General features: G+C 40.9%; 1 protein-coding gene across 1 annotated transcript in view; it reads right to left on the reverse strand.

Moving 5' to 3' along the window:
- The window catches only part of OCA2 (OCA2 melanosomal transmembrane protein), a 369,302-nt gene that overhangs the window by 108,628 nt on the left and 235,358 nt on the right, over window positions 1-25,316 (reverse strand). Inside the window, exon 22 of the mRNA XM_008269748.5 lies at window positions 6,447-6,540. Within this exon, the coding sequence (XP_008267970.2) occupies window positions 6,447-6,540 (94 nt within the window). The remainder of the gene's footprint in view (window positions 1-6,446; window positions 6,541-25,316) is intronic.

Genomic DNA, 25,316 nt, shown 5'->3' on the forward strand with positions numbered 1-25,316 from the left:
CATATGTTCCCTGCTCTCAGTTCACTCATTCTCCTTGGTCCTTCTGCCCAAGGATTGTACCCTCCAGTAAAGCCTCAGCATGTAAACTTGCCTCTGCCTCTGCTCTCTAGGAAACCTGGGCTAAGGCAGATTTTTCTTAAGACTAATTTTAATGGTTCTTAGTAGAAAAAACAACCAAAAAGTATTGGTGTTCAAAAGAGGAAATCCAAATGGCCAACAGGCACATGAAAAAATGTTCAGGATCACTAGCAATCAGGGAAATGCAAATCAAAATCACAATGAGCTTTTACCTCACCCCGGTTAGAATGGCTCACATTCAGAAATCTACCAGCAATAGATGCTGGCGAGGATGTGGGGGAAAAGAGACACTAACCCACTGTTGGTGGGAATGCAAACTCGTCAAGCCACTGTGGAAGTCAGTCTGGAGATTCCTCAGAAACCTGAAGATAACCCTACCATTCAACCCAGCCATCCCACTCCTTGGAATTTACCCAAAGGAAATGAAATTGGCAAACAAACAAGCTATCTGCACATTAATGTTTATTGCAGCTCAATTCACAATAGCTAAGACCTGGAACCAACCCAAATGCCCATCAACAGTAGACTGGATAAAGAAATTATGGGACATGTACTCTATAAAATACTATACAGCAGTCAAAAACAATGAAATCCGGTCATTTGCAACAAAATGGAGGAATCTGGAACACATCATGCTGAGTGAATTAAGCCAGTCCCAAAGGGACAAATATCATATGTTCTCCCTGATCGGTGACAACTAACTGAGCACCGAAGGGGAAACCTGTTTAAGTGAAACAGACACTATGAGAAACAGTGACTTGATCACCCCTTCCCCTGACTGTTGATGAACAACTTAATACTTTATCCCTCGTAGTATTTTTTGTTTGTTCTACTTAATACTATTGGTTGAATTCTGCAATTAATACACAGTTATTCTTAAGTGTTGATACTTAACTGAAAAAAATGACCCCTGTTAAATATAAGAGTGGGAATAAGAGAGGGAAGAGATGTACAATTTGGGACATGCTCAAGCTGACTTGCCCCAAACGGTAGAGTTAGAAACATACCAGGGGATTCTAATTCAATCCCATCGAGGTGGCATGTACCAATGCCATCTCACTAGTCCCAGTGATCAATTTCTGTTCACAATTGATCATAATGATAGGACTAAGAGCTAAAGGGATCACATAAACAACACTACTGTCTGAAAATATTAACCTATAGAATAAAAAAAGGGAGAGAACGATCCAACATGGGAAGTGGGATATACAGCAGACTCATAGAATGGCGGATGTCCTAAACAGCACTCTGGCCTCAGAATCAGCCCTTAAGGCATTCAGATCTAGCTGAAAAGCCCATGAGAGTATTTCAGGCATGGAAAGCCAAGACACTATGGGGAAAAAAATGACCTAAATGAAAGATCTCCACGAGTGAGATCCCAGTGGAAAGAACAGGTCATCAAAGAAGGAGGTACCTTTCTCTGAAGGGAGGAGAGAACTTCCACTTTGACCATGGCCTTGTCTAAATATGATCAGAGTCGGTGAACTCAGGGGGCTTCCATAGCCTTGGCAACTCATGACAAGAGCCTAGGGTGATTACTGAGGCCATAAACAGGAGTGTCAATTTGTTAAGTCAACAACAGGAGTCACTGTGCACTTACTCCTCATGTAGGATCTCTGTCCTTAATGTGCTGTACATTGTGATTTAATGCTATAACTAGTACTCAAACAGTATTTGTCACTTTGTGTTTCTATGTGGGTGCAAACTTTTCAAATATTTACTTAATGTATACTAAACTGATATTCTGTATATAAAGAGAATTGAAAATGAATATTGATGTGAATGGAATGGGAGAGGGAGAGGAAAAGGGGAGGGTTGTGGGTGGGAGGGAATTTATGGTGGGGGAAAGCCAATGTAATCCATAAGCTGTACTTTGGAAATTTATATTCATTAAATAAAAGTTTAAAAAAAAGTATTGGTGTTAAGCCAGTGATATTTTTTGCTTCAAACCATTCAGTGAATCCCCTTCCCCAATTTGTATTCCAAATGACTTTTCTAAAACTGACTGAAAATGTCTACTTAAAATCTTCTTCAAAATGCTGGGCCCTTGGGGAGATGGGAGTTACTACCTCACTGGTACAATTTCAGTTGGAGATGAAGAGTCCTGGAGATGGATGGTGGTGATGGTTGCAGAACACTGTAAAAGCAACCAATTCCATTGAGATGCACACTTAAAGATGGTTAAAATGATCAATTTTACGTTATGTGTATTCCACCACAATTAAAAGATAGGAGCCCCTGATAAAGGAGAGTTAACACTGGCACAAGTGGGTATGTGTTGTGCCAGAAACAAGTCTTTCAATCACCAGAACTACAGATTAAAAAGGGCCCAAGACTTAAAACCTGTTTTATTCACTACATTCATATTCCTATTTTCTTTTTTTTTTATTTTTTATTTTTTGACAGGCAGAGTGGACAGTGAGAAAGAGAGACAGAGAGAAAGGTCTTCCTTTGCCGTTGGTTCACCCTCCAATGGCAGCCGCGGCCAGCACGCTGCGGCTGGTGCACCGCGCTGATCCGATGGCAGGAGCCAGGAGCCAGGTGCTTTTCCTGGTCTCCCATGGGGTGCAGGGCCCAAACACCTGGGCCATCCTCCACTGCACTCCCTGGCCACAGCAGAGAGCTGGCCTGGAAGAGGGGCAACCGGGACAGCATCCGGCGCCCCAACCGGGACTAGAACCCGGTGTGCCGGCGCCGCTAGGCAGAGGATTAGCCTAGTGAGCCGCGGCGCCGGCCCCATATTTCTATTTTCAAAATGTGCTCAGTAAGAACGTGCTTAATCGTATTTTAGGTTATTAGCCTATAAATAGCCCATGTTAATGCCTCTTCTTGAGAAATTCCCTCCATACCCATACCACATGTCTTGGGGGAATCAGAACTAGCTAATGTGGCTTCTTACTCTTTAAGACCCTACTCAAAATTTGCCTTTCTAAATAATGTTCTATGGCTTTTCCCTCCAGCCTTTCCTTGGTGTCGCTCCCCCTCTTCGTGGAGGAACGACACAGGACCCTGCGCTGTTCTTTCGTCTGCTCGGCCCTCCCCGGGTTTGCTGCTGGTTCTTCCCGGGTTGGCTACTGACCCTTCCACCTCCGTGGAAGGGCAGTTCCCCCGGCCACATTCCCCACTTCCACAGGGGAGCGGCACACCGCCGGCCGGCTCTCTCGGGGGCTGCACAGGTGTTCCCCTTAGATGTTCCCCTTAGATGTTCCCCTTAGATGTTCCTGGTGCATGCCGTCTCTCTCCTCCTTTATAGTCCTCCTCTGCCAATCCCAACTCGGCTGCCCACACGCCGAGTACGCTGCTCTCCTCCAATCAGGAGCAAGTCCTACAGTTTATTGGTTGAACTGGAGGCAGCTGTGTAAAAGCTGTTTTCTTCTCTCCCAGCGCCATATTGTGGGAGAGCAGATGCATAGAATAAGTCTCAATTCCAGTAACTTAGTCTAGTCCGAATTGCTCCCCACAGATCCCCCTTTCTTTTTATTTTTGGCGTTGATACGCGCCTGTCTTCGGTGTCCCGCGGCACACACTCTGCTCTACTTGCTAGAGTTGCCACAGGTTCTTACAAGTCCTATCAATCAGGCAAACCGAATCCGGGTCCTCTCTTCGCCATGTTGTGAGGAGGTTTTTAGGCGCTGATGCGTGCCTGTGTTCGGTGCCCTGCAGCGCATGCTCTGCTCTGCCTGCAGGGGCTTACAAGCCCTAACAATCAGGCAAACCGAATCCAAGCCTTCTAATTGCTGTATTGTGGGGAGGCCTTACTGATGTTAATTCGTGCCTGTCTTCGGTGACCTGCGGCGCATAAGCTGCTAGCCGCCCGCAGGTGCTCATCGCCTCACTTAATCAGGCAGACCGAATCCAAGCTCTCACATTGCAGTGTTGTGGGGAGGCCTTATTGATGTTAATTCGTGCCTGTCTTCGGTGACCTGCGGCGCATAAGCTGCTAGCCGCCCGCAGGTGCTCACCGCCTCCCTAATCAGGCAGACCAAATCCAAGCCTTCTAATTGCAGTATTGTGGGGAGGCCTTTCTATTTCTCTATTTCTCTATCTCCGGGCATTCTTATTTCTCCCATTTTACTTCTGTCTGCCAACATTCCTATTTCTCTCATTTTACTTCTAAACTTCTGTTTCTCTTATCCCCGCGGCTTCCCGGCGCCTCGCCCTGCTGGCGCCCGCCCCGAAGCTGCTTCTCGGCACCTTTCCGGCTCTGAGCCGCTTCAGCCCGCGCCTCTCTCATCTGCGCGGCTCGGCTTTGCGCGCACACTCCGCGGTCTCGCACTTAGCCCAGCGTTCCCTATCTACTTGAGCCCTGCGCGCTCTGTAGCTGGCGTAGCTTACGTTTCCACCATTAGCATTCAATCCAAGTTCCCCGGGCTAGCCTGGCGAATTCAACCCAGCTCACGTCTCCGCCCCACGATTTGGCTTCCCGTCCTTTGCTCCCCGGGCTAATCAGACGGATCCCAATCTGGCTTACGTTTCTGCTTCTGGTTTCAACTTTTCGCCCCCTATTCCCAGGCTAACTTGAGAATCCCAAAGTGGCTTTCGTCTCCGCCTTGGCCTGCCCCCCATGGCTTCAATTTCCCTAACATTTTTCTCTACCTGGTATGTTTCCCCAAGCTTTCCTCCAACAATACTCCTCCCTCATTTCTCCTGGCCTCTCCCCACAGTCCGCATCCGAGTCTGTTTGTTCTAGCTTTCACTTTCGCTTTCGACCTTAGAGATTTCTCCCAGCTTCCCCCCGTAGTCCGTAGTCCGTATCTGAGTCTATGCCTAGGCTTTCAATAGCTTCTTCCGGCACCTTTTTCGTCCGGCTTTTCCCTAGGCTGTTTGCTAGTCTCTCTCTCCGGTATTTTCCCACTTCTTCCCGTTTCTTCCCTCCTAAGCTTCCTATCCGTCCTAGGTTTCCTATCCGAGTCACGGCACCATTATGTTGCTCCCCCTCTTCATGGAGGAACGACACTGAACCCTGCCTAGGCTTCATATCCGAGTCACGGCACCATTATGTCGCTCCCCCTCTTTGTGGAGGAACGACACAGGACCCTGCGCTGTTCTTTCGTCTGCTCGGCCCTCCCCGGGTTTGCTGCTGGTTCTTCCCGGGTTGGCTACTGACCCTTCCACCTCCGTGGAAGGGCAGTTCCCCCGGCCACATTCCCCACTTCCACAGGGGAGCGGCACACCGCCGGCCGGCTCTCTCGGGGGCTGCACAGGTGTTCCCCTTAGATGTTCCCCTTAGATGTTCCCCTTAGATGTTCCTGGTGCATGCCGTCTCTCTCCTCCTTTATAGTCCTCCTCCGCCAATCCCAACTCGGCTGCCCACACGCCGAGTACGCTGCTCTCCTCCAATCAGGAGCAAGTCCTACAGTTTATTGGTTGAACTGGAGGCAGCTGTGTAAAAGCTGTTTTCTTCTCTCCCAGCGCCATATTGTGGGAGAGCAGATGCATAGAATAAGTCTCAATTCCAGTAACTTAGTCTAGTCCGAATTGCTCCCCACACCTTGGCATTCCCTAGCAGTGAAGATGTGCCTGTTTACATTGCAATCTTATTTTAGTTGACTGCACTACCAACTAAACAGCAAGGAGGATCAGACTGCAGCAGATACTCAGTAAGTTTGAATGAACAAAATCCCACATAGGGGATGCATTTCCAGGTATCTCTGGCTTCTTGCTAATGCTAAATGTAGCTATGAATGGAATTACTTCTTTTCCTTGGAGGCTGGTTGTTACATAGCAACCATCTTAAGAGTTCAGCAGCCTGTTAAGAATGTGAAGCCTCAGTCACTGAATCAGATAAATTCACTGTCTCCAGAAATTATAGAAACTTCATTGGGTGACATTAATCCTTCTTCACAAACAAGAATATAAACTAACAAGAAAACTATTGATTTAGTAGTCATAGATCAATCAAAGAATAAAGAAAGCTGGATTACTTAATTGTGCCTGGCTATAAGGATAAAAATCTAAAATATAGCTGGTGTTCTTATCTCACATTCTTCACAATCCTCCTGTGTTCCCAGAGGTTATTAGGCTTTCTAAAGGTAAGAAGGATTCTAACTTGGAACCCTCCAGGACAACCATATCCAAAGCCCTTTTGTTTGGTCACCAGAGGTCAGTCTCTCTTGACACTGTCTCTAATTCACTTTTCAATTTCTCTAAAGTACAATCCCCTCCATAAAAAAAATAAAACTTTAATATTTCTTCCTATGGGACTGAGTATCTCTGGAATCATTTCCATTAAAGTTGAAGATGTATTTCATTTCAGAAAGTCATTAGGGCTCTCCTTAATGTACTTTCAATTTGATACACACTATCTGCTGTTTTAGACTTGACGCCAGTGTCCATACATGCTGCCTCATGCAGTCAGCACTCCTTACCTCCCAGGCAGGCACCAAGGGCCAGGGCATACATGAGTGGTGGTGCAGGCAGGCTGACCTCAGGGTCTCGGCTCAGGTTCAGAAGCACAGGAATCTGTAGAGGAAAAGGACATTGACATCACACCTCACAGAAGCTCAGAAGAGCTGCCAGATTGTGACCAACACACAAAATCCAAAGGTTTTCAGCAAACTGTAAGAACGATAAGATGTGTGGAAGGAAGCCAAATCAAACAATTTAATCCACAAAAAGTTGAAATGTAACCCTGATGTGTGACTTTGATTCCAGCAGCATGACCAACCAGTTGTCCTTGTCTTCAGCTCCTCCCAGTTGCTGCTGTAGTCTTAAATGGAATAAGTCACATAGGATCTAACACAGTGCCTGGGAGTGTGACAAGCCAACAAGCATTTATGAAACTTTGCATGTAATGTGCTAACACTATGCATGCAACATCTTACTTTATCCTCAAACATCCCATGGTGTGTGTGCTATTCCCTCAACTAACAGATGATGAAAAGAGACATGGAGAGGCATAAGAACATCAGTCTTGCAGGTGGCACCAAGAGCATGAACACAGTTCTATAATTCCAAACCACACACTGGTAAACATGCTAAGCTGTTTCTCACTACTGCTCTTGGTCAGTTCCTGGCACCTGCTGACATTCATTCTTTGAAGGATGAGAGGTAACAAATTCGACAATTATATTTACAAGTTCTAGAATCTGTTATAGGCTGATGGCTTCAAACAGTACAATTAAAAGTTGTTTTGAAATCAAGCCCTCTCTAATTTGCAATCTAGATGAAAACCAGCACCACATACTCTTTCCTGAATTCAAGGATCTTTCTTCAGCTCTTGTGGCCTGCCCTCTAGTACCCACTTTGGTCAGCCACACTCCCCACCATTTTGCCTTAAAACTACATGAATATGGTGGTATCTCAATAGCCTCACACTCATCATTTGCCCCCTTCAGTTCTGCCTTCTATACAACCAGCAGTGACCTGTCTCTCAACTCTGAGTATGTTGCTGGCTCCTCAATTCCATACCGTATAGTCTGAAGCAAACCTTCCTTCAAGAGGATATTCTCTATTTCACTCCATCACTCAACTCTTCATAGGACTGTACCTGAGCTGTGCTCACCACTCCTGTGCCTCTACCCAATGCACTTTCACTCTGGTGCTCACAACCTGTGAGAAGCTTGAACACCACTGCTCTGAGGCGGTTCCCCTGAATCCTTCAATGAGATTGCTTTTTATAATATATTAGGCTCAGAACTCATTTCTATCATCAGATTTTTTAAAGGTTTATTTATTTATTTATTTGGGAGGTAAAGTTACAGAGTTGGAGAGAGAGAGAGAGAGAGGATATCTTCCATCCGCTGATTCACTCCTCAAATGGCCGCAATGGTTGGAGCTGGGCCAGTTCGAAGCCAGCTTCCTCCAGGTCTCCCACATGGGTGCAGAGTCCCAAGCACATGGGCCATCCTCCACTGCTCTCCCAGGCCATAAGCAGAGAGCTGGATTAGAAGAGAAGTACCTGGGACACCAACCAGCACTTATATGGAATGCCAGCACTGCAGGCAGGGACTTAGACTACCATGCCATAGCACCAGCCCACCATCATCATATTTAACTCACTTCTCCTTCCCTCACCATGGTGAGATGATGTCGCCTGTCTATGCTCATTTATTTTTTAATCCACTTGATAGTTATTCAAGAATGGCCTACTTTGTGTTAAGTACTGCTCTAGATACTAAGGATACAACAGTGAATAAAAGAGACAAAAATCCTGACCCTCATTAAGTTTGCATTATGGTGAGCAGAGAGTTTTTTTTAAGTTATGAATAAGAATGGTTATTTGAGTCTGATGCTCCAAGAATCCATCCCTCTACCTGAAGAATTAGTGAAACAATAGAAAAAACATTTGAAGTAACTATCCTAATTTTCTAGGGCTGCCATAACAATATTCCACAAACTGGGTGGCTCAGAACAATAGAAATTTATTGTCTCTCAGTTCTGGAGACTGGAAATCTGAAATCAAGGTGTTGACCAGGGCACCCTCTGTCTGCTGGCTCCAGGGGAGGATCCTTTCCTTGTCCCTTCTACATTCTGTTATTACCAGCAGCACTTGGCTTTCCTTGGCTTGTAACAGCACCATCACAGGCAGGCATATGTCTGCTTCATAGTATTCTCCCTCTGAGCCTGTGTCTGTGTTCGAATTTCCCCTTTTAATAAAGATACCAGTCATACTAGGTCAGGTACCAGTCATGACCTAATTTTAGGCTTATTATCTCTGTAAAGGTGCCGTTTCCAACAAAGGTCATATTTTAGGTATTTGAAGTGGGATTCAACCTATCTTTTGGGGAAGGGGACACAGTTCAATCCAAACAAATAACTAGTTAAAAGTTTGCAGCAGCCAAGCGAGGAACTGATAAAGAAGCTGATGAATTTTGCCTTTCTCACAGGGATGATCAATCCTCATTCTGTACTCCTGTGATAGGCACCCATGAGGTTAGCAGATCACACTTTTTGTTTCAATTGTGAATACCAGAGTGGACCAAAAGACACTATGCTCCAAAACTTGGGGTTATGTGTTTTTATTGAGGATCACTGATTTTCAATTCATAAAGTTGGCCAATTCTTTGACCCCAAAAGGGTGAAGCCCCTCAAGTGGTTTAAAGAGATACTACTTGTTTTTTTTCTCCTCTTTTGGAGAAAATTTAAGAACATATAAGGACAGAGATAGTGGAAGAGAAATTTCAGTGACCATACACAAAAAGGAGAATACACTTTGCAAGAAAAATATGGAAAACTCACAAGTGGACAATTTAATATTCAAATTGTCCAGTTCTCAACCAAAAAATTACAAAATATACCAAGAAATAGAAAAATATTAGCAACTCATAAGAAAGAAAGGATTTTACAGAAATTATCCCTAAGGAAACCTAGACAATATCATTATTACTCAAAAATATTTGTCTTAAATATGTTCAACACTTGTCTTAAATATTTTCAACAGCTAAAAGAAACCATGAACATAAAACAAAATTAAATCAAGAAAATGAAATTTGTACAAAATAAAAATATTAATAAAGAGATAGAAAGCATGAAAAAGGACCCAATTAGTTTTGGAGCTGAAAAAAACAAAATCTGAAATTAAAAACTCACTGGAGTAATATAATGGCAGATTTGAGTAGGCAGAAGAAAGGATTAGCAAGCTTAAAGATAAAACATTTGAAATGATCAGGTTTGAGTAGAAGAAGGTCAAAAGAATAAAGAAAAAAACCTGAAGAATCTTTAAATTTTCCAACATATATACTATATGAGTTCCAGAATTAGAGCAGAAAGGAAGGGAGGCAGAATGGTCTTTAAAACTGTATGAATATACATATGCAAAAAGTAATGAACTTGAAGCAGTATAAACTCAAGGAAATCCACAGTTAAGATAATCCTTCAGGCTAAAATGAAGATGCTTGACAATAAATAAAAGCAATAAAAATTGATAAACACTGGTAAATATCACTACATAGATAAATATAAAAACTAACATTATTATGTGCTTTTGATATGGCTTCTAATGTCTGTGTTTCCTCTGTTACCTAGTAAGTACATAAAATAATAACTATACATCAATGATAACAGAGGTAACAGGCATGAAGACAGAATATGACAATAACAATACAAACGAGGCAAGAAAAACATGTTTCTATTACTGAAACTAAGTAGGTATTATTCACATTAGATTGTTGGAAATTTGAAATGTTAATTTTTTTAATTACAATCCCTAAGATAGCCACTAGGAAAATTACAAATACACATAAAAGTAAAGAAGAAGGAAATCAAAATTGTGCATTATAAAAAATCAACTAAAATTTTTAAAGACAGTAATGGAGAAACTGAGGAACAAAAAAATCCTCTAATGAATGCAAAAAACAACTAGGCAAATGGTAGAGTAACTCCTTTATCAGTAACCACATTAGCCGTAGATGGATTAAATTCTGTTAAGAAAACAAATGTTGGCACATTGAATTTAAAAACTGAATCCAGGGTCCAGTGCTGTAGTGTAGCAGGTAAAGCTGGGGCCTGCAGTGCCAGCATCCAATATGAGCATCAGTCAAGTCTTGGGTGCCCCACTTCTAATCTAGCTCCTTGCTAATGAACCTGGGAAAGCAACGAAAGATGGCCTAAGTGATTGAACCCCAGCACCAATGTGGACGACATAGAAGAAGCTGCTATCTCCTCACTTTGGCCTGGCCCAGCCCCAGTCTTTGCAGCCACTTGGGTGGTAAACCAGCAGATGGAAGATACTTCTCTCTGTCTCTCCCTCTCTCTCTGTAACTCTACCTTTCAAATAAATAAATCTTTTTAAAAAAGTGAACCCATTTTTCCATTTACTATTAATAAGAAACACAGATTAACTACGAAGATACAAAGTGGTTAAATTAAGCATAAAAGTATTAAAAAAAAACCTTATTCCATGTGAGTAGTAACCAAAACAACATATGTGGCTACATTACCATCAGGCAAAGCAGAATTTAAAACAAGGAGTACAAGAGACAAATAAGGACATTATATATTTATATATGGCTCAACACAAAAAGGAGATATAAAAATGTAAATATATATACTTAAAATAGAATCCCAAAATATATGCAACAAAAACTGACATAACTGAAAGAAAAAAAGACATTTCTACAATAATGGAGATTATAATATTCTGCTTCTAATAATTCACTGAACAGAATATCAATATGAAATATAGTACTTTAAAAGTACTGTAAACCAATTAGAACTAACAGATATATAGAGAACATTCTGCCCAACAATAAAAATACAGTCTTCTAAACTACATGAAAGAATATTTCCTAGATCACAAAAAGAATTTCAGTAAAATGTAAAAGATAAAAGAATAAAAACTATTCTTCCTATAAAAATGGAATGGGAGGCAGTGTGGAATCCAACATGGCAGAATAGGAAATGATGTACTAAACTAGGCTAAGGTTAAAGAGTAAAAAAAAAAAAAAGTGTAGGAAGTGCATTCTCAAGAAAGAGAGAGAAAACCCCAGTGGATATTCTGCAGATGGAAGAGGAGTGCTGTGGACCTGTGTGCAAGGTACAGACGCACAGCATGAACGTAACACTCGATTCTAGCAGCTGAGTGCAGGAGAAAGCTCCAGCTTGGAGACAGAGGTGAAAGCAGACTGCAGCAATCCGTAGTGACGTTGCCAGAAGGAGAGCTTGGTGAGTCCATCCTGGAGCCCAAGGGGCTAGAGGGTACCCAAAGACCCAGTGGAAGTAAAAGGAAAACATTTCTCTCACCCCATCCTCCCCACAGTGGAGCCCCGCACCTGGTTGAGAGGGGGCGGGGCAACCTTTGGGGCATAAGCAGCAACTGCAGGAGCCTGTGTGCATGCACAAATCAACTTGCTGAGACAGGACACCATCTTCTCAGCATTATTGGTAGCAACAGCAGGGAGAGGGCAAGATTCCACCAGTGGTTCTTATGTGCATATGTAATCCAGATATTCTAGCAGAAGAAAAATCTGAGCTCCCCCACTGAATTTGAGACTAGCTGAGATGATTGACAGGGGGCTGGGCACCCATATAAGACTGTGTGGCACCACAGCCTTCAAATACATCACAGGGTCCTGGGCTCAAGCTGCTTAGGTGGAGCATCCACCAACAGCTGGCTCGGGGAACATCTGCCTCTCTATGGATCACACAGGCTTGTGGGGTGCAGTGAGTGCTCTTCACCCAGAAACTGTAGGAGCCTTGTGTGCTGAGACTGTGGGGACTCTGTTACTGTACAAGCAGGCACAGGGTGTAGCTGGGTCTTTGGGCCATCACTGCGTGCAGCTGCACACACTCAAATCTCCCTGGTTGCCTCGGGCAGGTCATTGCAGCAGGATCCATGCTCTGAAAGAGGACTGCTCAGATCACTTCTGTGGTTCATATGGTGGTGCAGAAAAGTACTGCACCCACTAGGGGCTAACTCCTGGGCAATGACCACCTTGGAGAAGAGGAGGTGAGGGTGTGATCAGACCAACAGAGGTGACCATACCCCACTTTCTGTTAGCAATAGGATATCTAAAATTCCCACCAAGGGTGTTACCTTGGATACTCGCCCCAAACTGGGACATTGACCACAACTCCCTGGCCACACCCAGAACATACCTCTGGGTATTCACTGAAAGTGCAGTCATTCCAGTAAGCTACAGAGGAATAGTTCAAAGATAAAAGCCATTAGAGGAAAACACCAACAAATGCCAAAAATAAATGAAGAAAATCAAGAAACAAGAAGAAGGAAGACAACAGAACCCCCCAAAGAAACACAAGAGCATTCTAATATTAGAATCTGAAGGTGAAAAGAATAATGAGATGCTGGAAAAGGAATTCAAAAGATTAAAGGGGTTGAGCCACGATGGCAGAATAGGGAGGGAGCCTACTGATAGTCCGGGAGAAGACAGATTAATAAAAGTGAAGATAGTATAGTCTCAGGGAAGAAATAGGGGGAAAATGGCAGAGGAAACTCTTCCATAATTATAGGGACACGGTGGACCTACGTGGAGGGCACGGGTGCCCACAGCTAGAGACCCCAGCTGCCAAGAGCCTCTGCACCAGCACTGGAAAGAGAGGTGAGATGAAACTGCAGTAGCCTGAGACACTGGCAGAAAAGTGGCAGGAAGAGCCTAGAGGTAATGAGGCTTGAAGCCCCGAGGAAGAAAGAACACCAGCGTAACTAGGAAAGAGAAAAAATAAAAGGGACAGTACAGACACCATTCTCAATCTCCAATAACCTTACAAAAGCCTATGAGCTGATATAGCAGGCGCCATTTTGGACATACATAACAGCCGCACCAGCTCAGGGCTGCTCCCAGGAACCAGCAAAACAGAAAAACCTGACTCTGGTGGGGAGTAATAACTAAGACCTGGTGAATGTGTGGAGCTTATGAACTGGGACTGTGAGAAAAAAAAAAAACTGAGGGTGTGTGGGAGAACTCACGGTGTGGCTGAGACATGAGTAGTCTCGGTGAGAAATGCCACAAGCTCGGGCAGCCCTGGCTACACGGTGAGAGACACTGCAAGGGAATCTGAGCTTACACTGAGGACTGCACTTATCCTGTGTGTGGTCCTTGGAACAAAGCATATGTGTATTATACCCACTGGAGATAGCACTCAGGCACTGATTACCATCGAGGAGAGGAGCTCAGCTGAGCACAATTACTTCCCTTCTGATTGAAAAAGAAAGAGAGAGAGAGATTTACCATGCCAAACTTGGGTGTGTCACCTTAGGCACACCCTTAACCCTAAAGAACTGAACAGAGCTCTCTGGCCAGAACCACCACAAGTCTCTAAAGGGTCACTGAAAGCAGACAGTCCAGTTACAAATGCCAAACAACAAACACAACAACCAAAGTACCAAGAACAAATAAGACAACATGACGCTCCCAAAAGAACATGACACTTTAACACAAGATTATGACGATGATGAGACAGAAGAAATGCAAGAATGGAACTCAAAAAATTTATGATAAGAATATTTAGAAGTAATCAAAAACAAATGCACGAACTACTGAAATCAATGCAGGACATGAAAGAAAATCTCTCTCATGAAAATGAAATCTTAAGGAGGAATCAAAATGAAATGAGGAATTTAATAGAACATGAAATTGATATATTGAAGAGAAATCAAAACAAAATGAAGAATTCAATAAAACAAATGAAAAACAGAATTTAGAGCCATAAAAACATAATCAGTGAAGCAGAAGAGAGAATAACAGACTTAGAAGACAGAGCAGAGGAAAGGATATAATCAAACCAAAGAAAAGAAGAGGAAATTAGAAATCTAAAAAATATTTTTGGGAATCTACAGGATACTATTAAAAAAACCAATATTGGGGTTCTAGGAGTTCCTGAAGGCATGGAGAGATAAAGGATTAGAAGGCCTTTTTAGTGAGAAACTAGAAGAAAACTTCCCAGGTTTGGAGAAAGAAAGAGACATCCAAGTACAGGGAGCACACAGAACTCCCAATAAACATGATCAGAAGAGATCCTCACCACTACACATTGTAATCAAACTTACTACAGTGAAATATAAAAAAAGATTCTAAAATGTGTAAGAGAGAAATGCCAGATTACTCTCAGAGGATCTCCAATTAGACTCACAGCAAACTTCTCATCAAAAACCCTAGGAGGGAATGATGAGATATAGCCAAAGTACTAAGCGAAAAAAACTTCCATCCCAGAATATTATATCCTGCAAAGCTCTCATTTGTGAATGAAAGTGAAATAAAGACCTTTCATAGCAAACAGAAATTGAAAGATTTTGTCACCACTTGTCCAGACCTGCAAAAGATGCTTAAGGATATGTTACACACAGAAACACAGACACACGGCCATCAATACAAAAGAAGGTAAAGGAAGAAAATCTCTCAGTAAAAGATAACAGGAAGTTCAAAGCATATATTAGAAATATCTTTGGAAAAAGTGCAGGGAAAAGTTACTACTTATCAATAGTCACATTGAATGTAAATAGCCTCAACTCTCCACTTAAAAGACAGAGACTGGATGAATGAATTAAAAAACAAAACCCATCTATATTCTGCTTACAAGAAACACATCTTTCCAACAAAGGTGCATTAGACTGAAAGTAAAAGGTTGGAAAAAGATATTCCAGGTCAACAGAAACCAAAAAAGAGCTGGCGTAGCCATCTTAATATCAGACAAAATAAACTTTAACACACAAACTGTGAAGTGAGACAAAGAGGGGCACTATATAATGATTAAGAGATCAATTCAACAGGAAGATGTAACTATTATAAATGTATATGCACCTAATTACAGGGCACCAGTTTAGTTAAAGGATATGTTAAGGGACTTAAAGGAAGACTTAGATTCCAATACAATAGTACTGGGGGACTTCAATACTCCACTCTCAGAAATGGACAGATCAACCAGACAGAAGATCAACAAGGAAACAATAGATTTAATCGAAACTATAGCCCACATGGATCTAACAGATATCTACAGAACTTTCAATCCTACACTTGAAAAATACACATTCTTCTCAGCAGTGCATGAAACTCACTCTAGGATTGACGACATACTAGGTCATAAACCAAGTCTCAGCAAATTCAAAAGAATTAGAATCATACCATGCATCTTCACAGACAACAATGGAATAACGGTGGAAATTAGCAACTCAGGAATCTCTAGAACATATACAAACACTTGGAGACTGAACAACATGCTCCTGAATGAACAGTGGGTCATAGAAGAAATCAAAAGAAAAATCAAAAAAGCTTTCTGGAAGCAAATGAGGATAACAACACAACAATCAAAACTTATGGGATACAGCAAAAGCAGTGTTAAGAGGAAAGTTTATAATGTGCACTTACTCCTCATGTAGGCTCTCTGTCCTTAATGTGCTGTACATTGTGATTTAATGCTATAACTAGTACTCAAACAGTATTTGTCAATTTGTGTTTCTATGTGGGTACAAACTGTTCAAATCTTTACTTAATATATGGGATATATACTTAATATATGGGATTGATTCCTGGCATGCAGGGATGGTTCAATGTATGCAAATCAATCAATGTGATACACCACATAAACAAACCATATGATTATCTCAATAGATGCAGAGAAAGCATTTGATAAAACACAACACCCTTTCAAGATGAAAATTCTAAGCAGATTTGTATAGAAGGAACATTTCTTAACACACAGCAATTTATGAAAACCCCACGGCCAACATCCTATTGAATGGGGAAAAGTTGGAAGCATTTCCACTGAGATCGGATACCAGACAGGGATGCCCACTCTTACCACTGCTATTCAACATAGTACTGGAAGATTTAGACAGAGCCATTAGGCAAGAAAAGAAAAAGGATACAAATTGGGAAGGAAGAAGTCAAACTACCCCTCTTTGCAGATGATATGATTCTTTATTTAGGGGACCCAAAGAACGAGATTATTGGAACTCATAGAAGAGTTTGGCAAAGTAGCAGGATATAAAATCAATGCACAAAAATCAAGAGCCTTTGTAAACACAGGCAATTCTCTGGCTGAGAAACAGCTTCTAAGATCAATCCCATTCACAATAGCTACAAAAACAATCAAATACCTTGGAATAAAATTAACCAAGAATGTCAAAGATCTCTACGATGAGATTTACAAAATATTAAAGAAAGAAATAGAAGAGGATACCAAAAAATGGAAAAATATTCCATGCTCATGGATTGGAAAAATCAATATCATCAAAATGTCCATTCTCCCAAAAGCAATTTATAGATTCAATGTGATACCAATCAAAATACCAAAGACATTCTTCTCAGATCTGGAAAAAATGATGTTGAAATTCATATGGAGACACAGGAGACCTCAAATAGCTAAAGCAATCTTGTACAACAACAAAAAAAGCCAGAGGCATCACAATACCATGTTTAAAGACTTACTGCAGGGTAGTTATAGTTAAAACAGCATGATACTGGTACAGAAACAGATGGATAGACCAATGGAACAGAATATAAACACCAGAAATCAATTCAGACATCTACAGCCAACTTATGTTTGATCAAGGATCTAAAACCAATTCCTGGAGCAAGGAAGTCTATTCAACAAATAGTGCAGGGAAAACTGGATTTCCACATTTAGATGCATGGAGCAAGACCCCTACATTGCACCTTACACAAAAATCCACACAATGTAAATTAAAGATCTAAGCCTATGAACCGACACCAACAAATAATTAGAGAATGTCAGAGAAACCCTACAAGATATAGGCAAAGGCAAAGATGTCTTGGAAAAGACCCCAGAGGCACAGGTAGTCGAAACCAAAATTAACAATTGGGATTACATCAAATTGAGAAGTTTCTGTATGGCAAAAGAAACAGTAAGGAAAGTGAAGAGGCAACTGACAGAATTGGAAAAATATTTGCAAATTATGCAACTGATAAAGATTTAATACCAGAATCTACAAAGAGATAAAGAAACTCCACAACAACAAAACAAACAACCACTTAACAGATAGGCCAAAGACCTAAATAGATATTTTCCAAAAGAGGAAATCCAAACAGCCAACAGACACATGAAAACATGTTCAGCATCACTAGCAATCAGGGAAATGCAAATCAAAACCACAATGAGGCTGCACCTCACCCCAGTTAGAATGCCTTCCATACAGATATCATCTAACAACAGATGCTGGTGAGGATTTGGGGGAAACAGCCCACTAATCCACTGTTGGGAATGCAAACTTGTAAAGCCTTACAGAAGACAGTTTGGAGATTCCACAGAAACCTGAATATAGCCCTACCACATGACACAGCCATCCCACTCCTTGGAACTTCTCCAAAGGAAATTAAACTGGCAAATAAAGAGCTGTCTGCACCTAAATGTTTATTGCAGCTCAATTCACAATAGCTAAGACATTGAATCAACCTAACTGCCCTCAACAGTAGACTGGATAAAGAAATGATGGGATATGTACTCTATAGAATACTATACAGTAGTAAAAACAATGAAATCCAGTCATTTGCAACAAAGTGGAGGAATCTGGAAAACATCATGCTGAGCAAAATAAGCCAGTCCCAAAGGGACATATATCATATGTTCTCCCTGATCTGTACAACTAACTGAGCACCTAAAATAAACCTGTAGAAGTGAAACTGACACTATGAGAAACAATGTCTTGATCAGCCCTTGTCCTGACTGTCGAGGAACAACTATTTTATTCCTTTTAGTATTTTTTTTGTTCTACTTAGTACCATTGGTTGAACTCTTTAATTAACACACAATTATTTTTATGTGTTTAAACTTAACTGAAAAGTGATCCCTGTTTAATATAAGAGTGGAAATAAGAGAGGAACCCCATAGCCAAGAGCCTCTGCACCAGCATTGAAGAATGAAGACCAGACTGCAACAGCCCAAGCCACTGGCAATGATGCTGCAGGAAGATCCTAGAGGGAATCCAGCTTGGAACCCCGTGAGGGATAGTGTACCTGCCAACTAGGGGAGAAAAAAGAAGGGGCACATTTCTCTCTCTCTCTCTCATCACCCTTCAGCTGTGTCCTGTAAGAAGCTGATAGAGAATAGGTAACATTTTGTACATATGTAACAGCTGTGCCAGCCTGTGTTTGCATACAGCAACCAGCCAAGTGAAGACTTCTGAGTCTCATGGGGAGAGCTGACGGGGGCTGGGTGCTTATGACTATGGAGAATTGTGTGCAGGGACTGTACAAAAAACTGAGGGTGTATGGGAGGGATCATGGTGTGCCTGGGACTTTAGGCAGTCGCTGTGGGAAGCTCCACATGCTCAGGGCTCCCTGGTTACCTGGTTGGTGGCATTGCTGGGGAATGTGAGCTTACACTGAGAACTGCACAGATCTTTTAGTGATCCTTGGGGCAGAGTGGATGAATATTATACCCACTGGTTCCAGCACTCAGGCACTGGTCTCCTTTGAGGAGAGGAACTCAGCAGAGCATAATAAACCTCCTCTCTGAGGAAAAAAGATTTACCATGCCAAATCTGGGTATATCACCTTAGACACGACCTTGACCCTGGAAAAATGAACAGAGCCTCTAGATGTTCACTGAGAGCAGACACTCTACAAGGTATATTACAAAGATAAAAGACACCACAGTGGGGGCCAGCACTGTGGCGTAGTGGGTAAAGCTGCCACCTGCAGTGCTGGAAGTCCCTATGGGCACTGGTTCAAGACCCAGCTGCTCCACTTCCGATCCAGCTCTCTGCTGTGACCTGGGAAAGAAGTAGAAGATGGCCCAAGTTCTTGGGCCCCTGCACCCATGAAGGAGATTCAGAAGAAGCTCCTGGATCCTGGCTTCAGATTGGTGTAGCTCCGGCCATTGCAACTATCTGGAAAGTGAACCAGCAGAGGCAGGACCTCTATCTCTCTCCTTGTCTCTCCTTCTCTCTGTTTAACTCTGACTTTCAAAATAAGTAAATAAATCATTTTTAAAAAGCTGAGCTGCCACAGTGAAAAAACAAAGAAACAAATAGGTATCTCCACATATGCTGAATAACAAATGTACAAAATTCAACAAACAAGAATAAGGAAGACAACATGATCCCCCACAAGAGAAAACAACATTTCAATATTAGATTGTGAAGATGATGAGATTTAAGAAATGTCAGAAAAGGAATTCAAAATATTGATCAGAAGATTACATAGAAGTTATCAAAAGCAAATGCATGAACTAATTAAATCCATAAATGACATGAAAGAAAATTTCTCCCACAAAATCGAAATCTTAAAGAGAAATCAAAATGAAATCTTAGAAATGAATTATTCAGGGGCCTGCACTGTGGTGTAGCAGGTGAAGTGTTGCCTGCAGTGCCAGCATCCCATATGGATGCCAGTTCAAGACACAGCTGCTCCACGTCCAATATAGTTCTCTTCTGTGGCCTGGGAAAGCAATAGAAGATAGCTCAATCCTTGGGCCCCTGCATCCACGTGGGAGACCTGGAAGAAGCTCTTGGCTCTTGGCTTCAGATTGGCACAGCTTCAGCCATTTCAGCCAATTGGGGAGAGAACCAGCAGATGGAAGACCTCTTTCTCTGCCTCTCCCTCTCTCTGTGTGTAACTCTGACTTTCAAACAAATAAATAAAAAATGAATAATTCAATAGAACAAATAAAAATGCAATGGAAAGCCTTAAAAACAGAATTGGTGAGAAAGAAGAAAGACTATCCAACTCAGAAGACAAAGAACAGGAAATTATACAGACCAAAAACAAGAAGAAATTAGAAAACTAAAAAACACTGTTGGGAATCTACAGGATAGTAACAAATGACCAAATTTATGAGTTCTAGGAGTTCCTGAAAGCAAGAAAAGAGAGAAAGCATTAGAAGGCTTTTTAATGAAATAATAACAGAGAACTTCCCTAATTTGGAGAAAGAAAGTGACATCCAAGTACAGGAAGCATACAGAACTCCTAATAGACATGACCAGAAAGGACATTCACTACAACACATTGTAATCAAACTCTCCACAGTAATGCATTAAGAAAAGATTCTGAAATGTACATGAGAGAAATGCCTGATTACTTACAGAGGATCTCCAATTAGACTCACAGCAGACCTCTCACAGAAATCCTATAGGCTAGAAGAGAATGGCAAGATATATTCCAAGTATTAAGGAAAAGTACTGTCAACCCACAGTACTATACCCCGCAAAGCTCTCATTTATGAATGAAGGTGAAAAAAAGACCTTCCATAACAGAAATTGAAAAAATTTGTCACCACCCAACAAGCTCTGCAAAAGATGCTTAAGGATGTGCAAAACACAGAAACATGGTCATCGTTATGAAAGAAGGTAGAGGAAGAAAATCTCACAGTAAAAGTACAAAGGAAATCCAAAGTAAAAAATAGGAATATTTATGGCTAAATGGTAAGGCAAAATCATCACTTATCAATAGTGACCTTGAATGTAAATAACCTCAACTTTATAGTTAAAAGACACAGACTTGCTGAGTGGATTAAAAAGGAAACCCATCTATGTGTTGCCTATAAGAAACACATCTAACCAACAAATAAGCACGCAGACTAAAAGTGAAAGGATGGACAATGATATTCCATGCTACAGAAACCAAAGAAGAGCTAGTGTAGCCATCCTAATATCAAACAAAATAGAATTTAACACAAAAACTGTTCAAAGAGTCAAAAAAGGGCACTATGTAATGATTAAGGGATCAATTCAACAGGAAGATATAACTATTATAAACATATATGTACTTAATTATATGGCATTTAGCTATTTGAAAGACATGTTAAGGATCTAAGGCAGACATTGACTCAAATAAAATAGTAATTGGGGACTTCAATACCCCAACTCAGCAATAGAAAGATCAACCAGACAGAAATTAACAAGGAAACAGCAGAATTAATCGACACTATAGACCAAATGGACCTAATAGAAATCTATAGAACCTTCTATCCAGTTGCCTAATACACATTCTTCTCACCAGTGCATGTAACTTTCATTAGAACTAACCACAGGCTAGGCCATAAAGCACATCTCAGCAAATTCCAAAAAAAAAATCGAAATCATACCATGCATCTTCACAGACTACAAATGGCATGTAGCTGGAAATTAGCAATCTAGGGATCTCTAGAATATATGGAAACACATTCAGACTAAACAGCATGCTTCTGAATGATAAAGGGTCATAGAGCAAATTAAAAGAGAAATCAAAAAATTTCTGGAAACAAAGAAGATGACAATACAACGTATCAAAACTTATGTGATACAGCAAAAGTAGTGTTTAGAGGAAAGTTTAAAGCAACTGTGCCTACATCAGGAAACTTAAAAGGCACCAAACAAATGAGCTATAAACACATCTCAAGGATCTAGAAAAACCGCCAGCACCATGGCTCAATAGGCTAATCCTCCACCTGCAGTGCCGGCACCCCAGGTTCTAGTCCCGGTAGGGGCGCTGGATTCTGTCCCAGTTGTTCCTCTTCCAGTCCAGCTCTTTTCTGTGGCCCAGGAGTGCAGTGGAGGATGGCCCAAGTCCTTGGGCCCTGCACCCGCATGGGAGACCAGGAGAAACACCTGGCTCCTGGCTTTGGATCAGCGCAGTGTGCCGGCCACAGCACACTGGCCACAGCGGCCATTGGAGGGTGAACCAACAATAAAGGAAGACCTTTCTCTCTGTCTCTCTCCCTCTCTGTCCACTCTGCCTGTAAAAAAAGGGGGGGGGGGTCCTAGAAAAACAACAGGAGGCCAAACTCAAAACTAGCAGGAGAAAAGAAATAATTAAAATTAGAGAAGAAATCCACAAAATTGAAGCAAAAAAAAAAAAATACAAAAGATCACCAAAATGAAAACCTCTTTTTTGAAAAAATAAACAAAATCGACACATCATTGGACCAATTAACCAAAAAAAGGAGAGAGAAAACCCAAATCAATAAAATTTGAGATGAAAAAGCAAATGTAGGCCAGCACCGTGGCTCACTAGGCTAATCCTCCGCCTGTGGCACCAGCACCCCAGGTTCTAGTCCAGGAGGAAGCACCTGGCTCCTGGCTTCGGATCAGCGCGGCATGCCGGCCGTGGGGGGTGAACCAATGGAAAAAGGAAGACCTTTCTCTCTGTCTCTCTCACTGTCTAACTCTGCCTGTCAAAAATAAATAAATAAAAAATAAATAAATAAAGCAAATGTAACAACAGACACCACAGAAATAAAAAGATCATCAGAAATTACTACAAAGAACTGTATGCCAACAAACTGGGAAACCTGGAATAAATGGATAGAATCCTGGACACATACAACCTAACTAATTTGAGCCATGAACACATAGAAAACTTAAACAAACCCCAAACAAAGGCTTTCTGAATTAGTTATAAAGACACTCCCAAAAAAGTAAAGCTGAAAACCAAATGGCTTCACTGCTGAATTCTACCAGATATTTAAGAAGAGCTAACTCTAATTCTTATCAAGCTATTCAAAACAATTGAAAGAGAAGGAATACTCCCAAATTCTTTCTGTAAAGCCTGGATCACCTTAATTCCTAAACCTGAAAAAGATGCAACATAGAAACAGAACTACAAACCAATTTCCCTAATGACCATAAATGCAAAAATCCTTTACAAAATTCTAGCCAACAGAATGCAACAACACATCAGAAAGATCATCCTCCCAGACAGAGTGGGATTTAACCCGGGTATGCAGGGATGATTCAACATTTGAAAGCCAATCAATGTGATACATCACATTACAAACTGAAGAACAAAAATCATAAGATTATCTCAATAGATGCAAAAAGAATTTGATAAAATACAACACCCTTTCATGATGAAAACTCTAAATAAACTGGGTATAGAAGCAACATTCCTTAACACAAGCAAAGCAGTTCATGATAAACCCATAGCCAGTGTCCTATTAATGGGGAAAAGTTGGAATCATTCCCATTGAGATCTGGTACCAAACAAGGATGTCCACTAACATCATTGCTAGTCAATATAGTACTGGAAGTTTTAGCCAGAGCCATTAGGAAAGAAAAGTAATCAAAGGGATAAAAACTGGGAAAGAAGAAGTTAAATTATCCCTATTTGCAGATAACATGATTCTATATATAGAGATCCAAAAAACTCTACCAAGACTATTGGAACTCACAGAAGAGTCTGATAAAGTAGCAGGATATAAAATCAAGACACAAAAATCAACAGCCTCTATATACACAGACAATGCAAGCCTGAGAATGAACTTCTAAAATCAATCCCATTTACAATAGCTACCAAAAAATCAAATAATTTGGAATAGATTTAACCAAATTGTCAAAGACCTCTATGATGAGAATTACAAATCATTAAAGAAAGAAATAGAAGAAGATACCAAAAAAATGTAAATATATTCCATGTTCATGGATTTGAAGAATCAACATCATAAAAAGTCCATTCTTTCAAAAGTAATTTATAGATTCAATGCAATATGATTCAAAAACACCAGACATTTTTCTCACATATAGAAAAAATGTTGCTGAAATTTATATGGAAACACAAGAGATCTCAAACAGCTAACCAATCTTTTAAACAGAAATAAATTGGAGGCATCACAATACCAGATTTCAAGACATACTACAAGGCAGTTATAATCAAAACAGCCTGGTATTGGTACAAAAACAGACTTACTACCAATGAAACAGAATAGAAACTCCAGAAATCCATGCATCTACAGCCAACTTCTCTTTGATACAGGAGCTAAAATCAATCCGCACAGCAGGGACAGTCTCCTTAACAAAAGGTGCTGAAAAAAATTGATCTCCATATGCAGAAGAATGAAATTAGACTCCTACCTTACACCCTACACAAAGATCCACTCAAAGTGGATCAAGACACTAAATCAATGACCTGAAACTATCAAATTATTAGAGAACATGGGGGAAACTTTACAAGACATTAGCCTAGGAAAAGACTTTTTTGAAAAGACCCCAGAAGCAAAGGCAATCAAAGACAAAATTGACAAATGGGATTACAACAAGCTGAGAAGCTTCTGCACTGCAACAGAAACACTTAGCAAAATGAAGAGGCAATCAACAGAATGGTAGAAAATATTTGCAAACTGTGCAAATGATAAAGGGTTAACATCTAGAATATATAAAGAGCTCAAGAAATTCAGCAACAACAAAACAAAAAATCCAGTGAAGAAATGGGCAAAGGACTTGACCAGGAATTTTTTAGAGAGGAAATTTAAATTGTCAATAGACTCTTGCAAAATGCTCAGGATTACTAACCATCAGGTAAATGTAAATCAAAGCCACAACAATCTTTCACCTCACTCCAATTAGAATGGTTTTAATGCAGAAATCAACGAACAACGAATTCTGGTGAGGATGTGGAGGAAAGGGTACCCTAATTCACTGCTAGTGGGAATGTAAACTGGTGCAACCACTGTGGAAGACAGTATGGAGAGATCTCAGAAATCTGAATATACATCTACCATATGATCCAGCCATCCCACTCCTCGGAATTTACCCAAACCAAAAGAAATCAGTATATGAAAGAATTATCTCTACAACCATGTTCATTGTGGCACAATTAATAATAGCTAAGGTATGGAATCAACCCAGATGTCCAACAACTATTGATGGATAAAGCAATTATGCTAAATAAACACTATAGAGTAAAAAAAATGAATTCTGTCTTTTGCAACAAGATGGTCACAACTGGAAAGCGCTATACTTAGTGAAATAAGCCAATCCTACAAAGACAATACCATATGTTTTCCTTAATCTGATGCAACTAATATAATCCTTGAAATGTAATGTATCAGAGCAAAATAGATATTTTGAGAATTGATGATTGTTTAGAGCACTTATCTCTTCCATTGCAGAACAATCTTCTGTATTGTTT

Source organism: Oryctolagus cuniculus, chromosome 12 (assembly GCF_051225735.1).
Source record: "Oryctolagus cuniculus isolate XC-2025 breed Fujian yellow rabbit chromosome 12, ASM5122573v1, whole genome shotgun sequence".
Lineage (NCBI taxonomy): Eukaryota > Metazoa > Chordata > Mammalia > Lagomorpha > Leporidae > Oryctolagus > Oryctolagus cuniculus.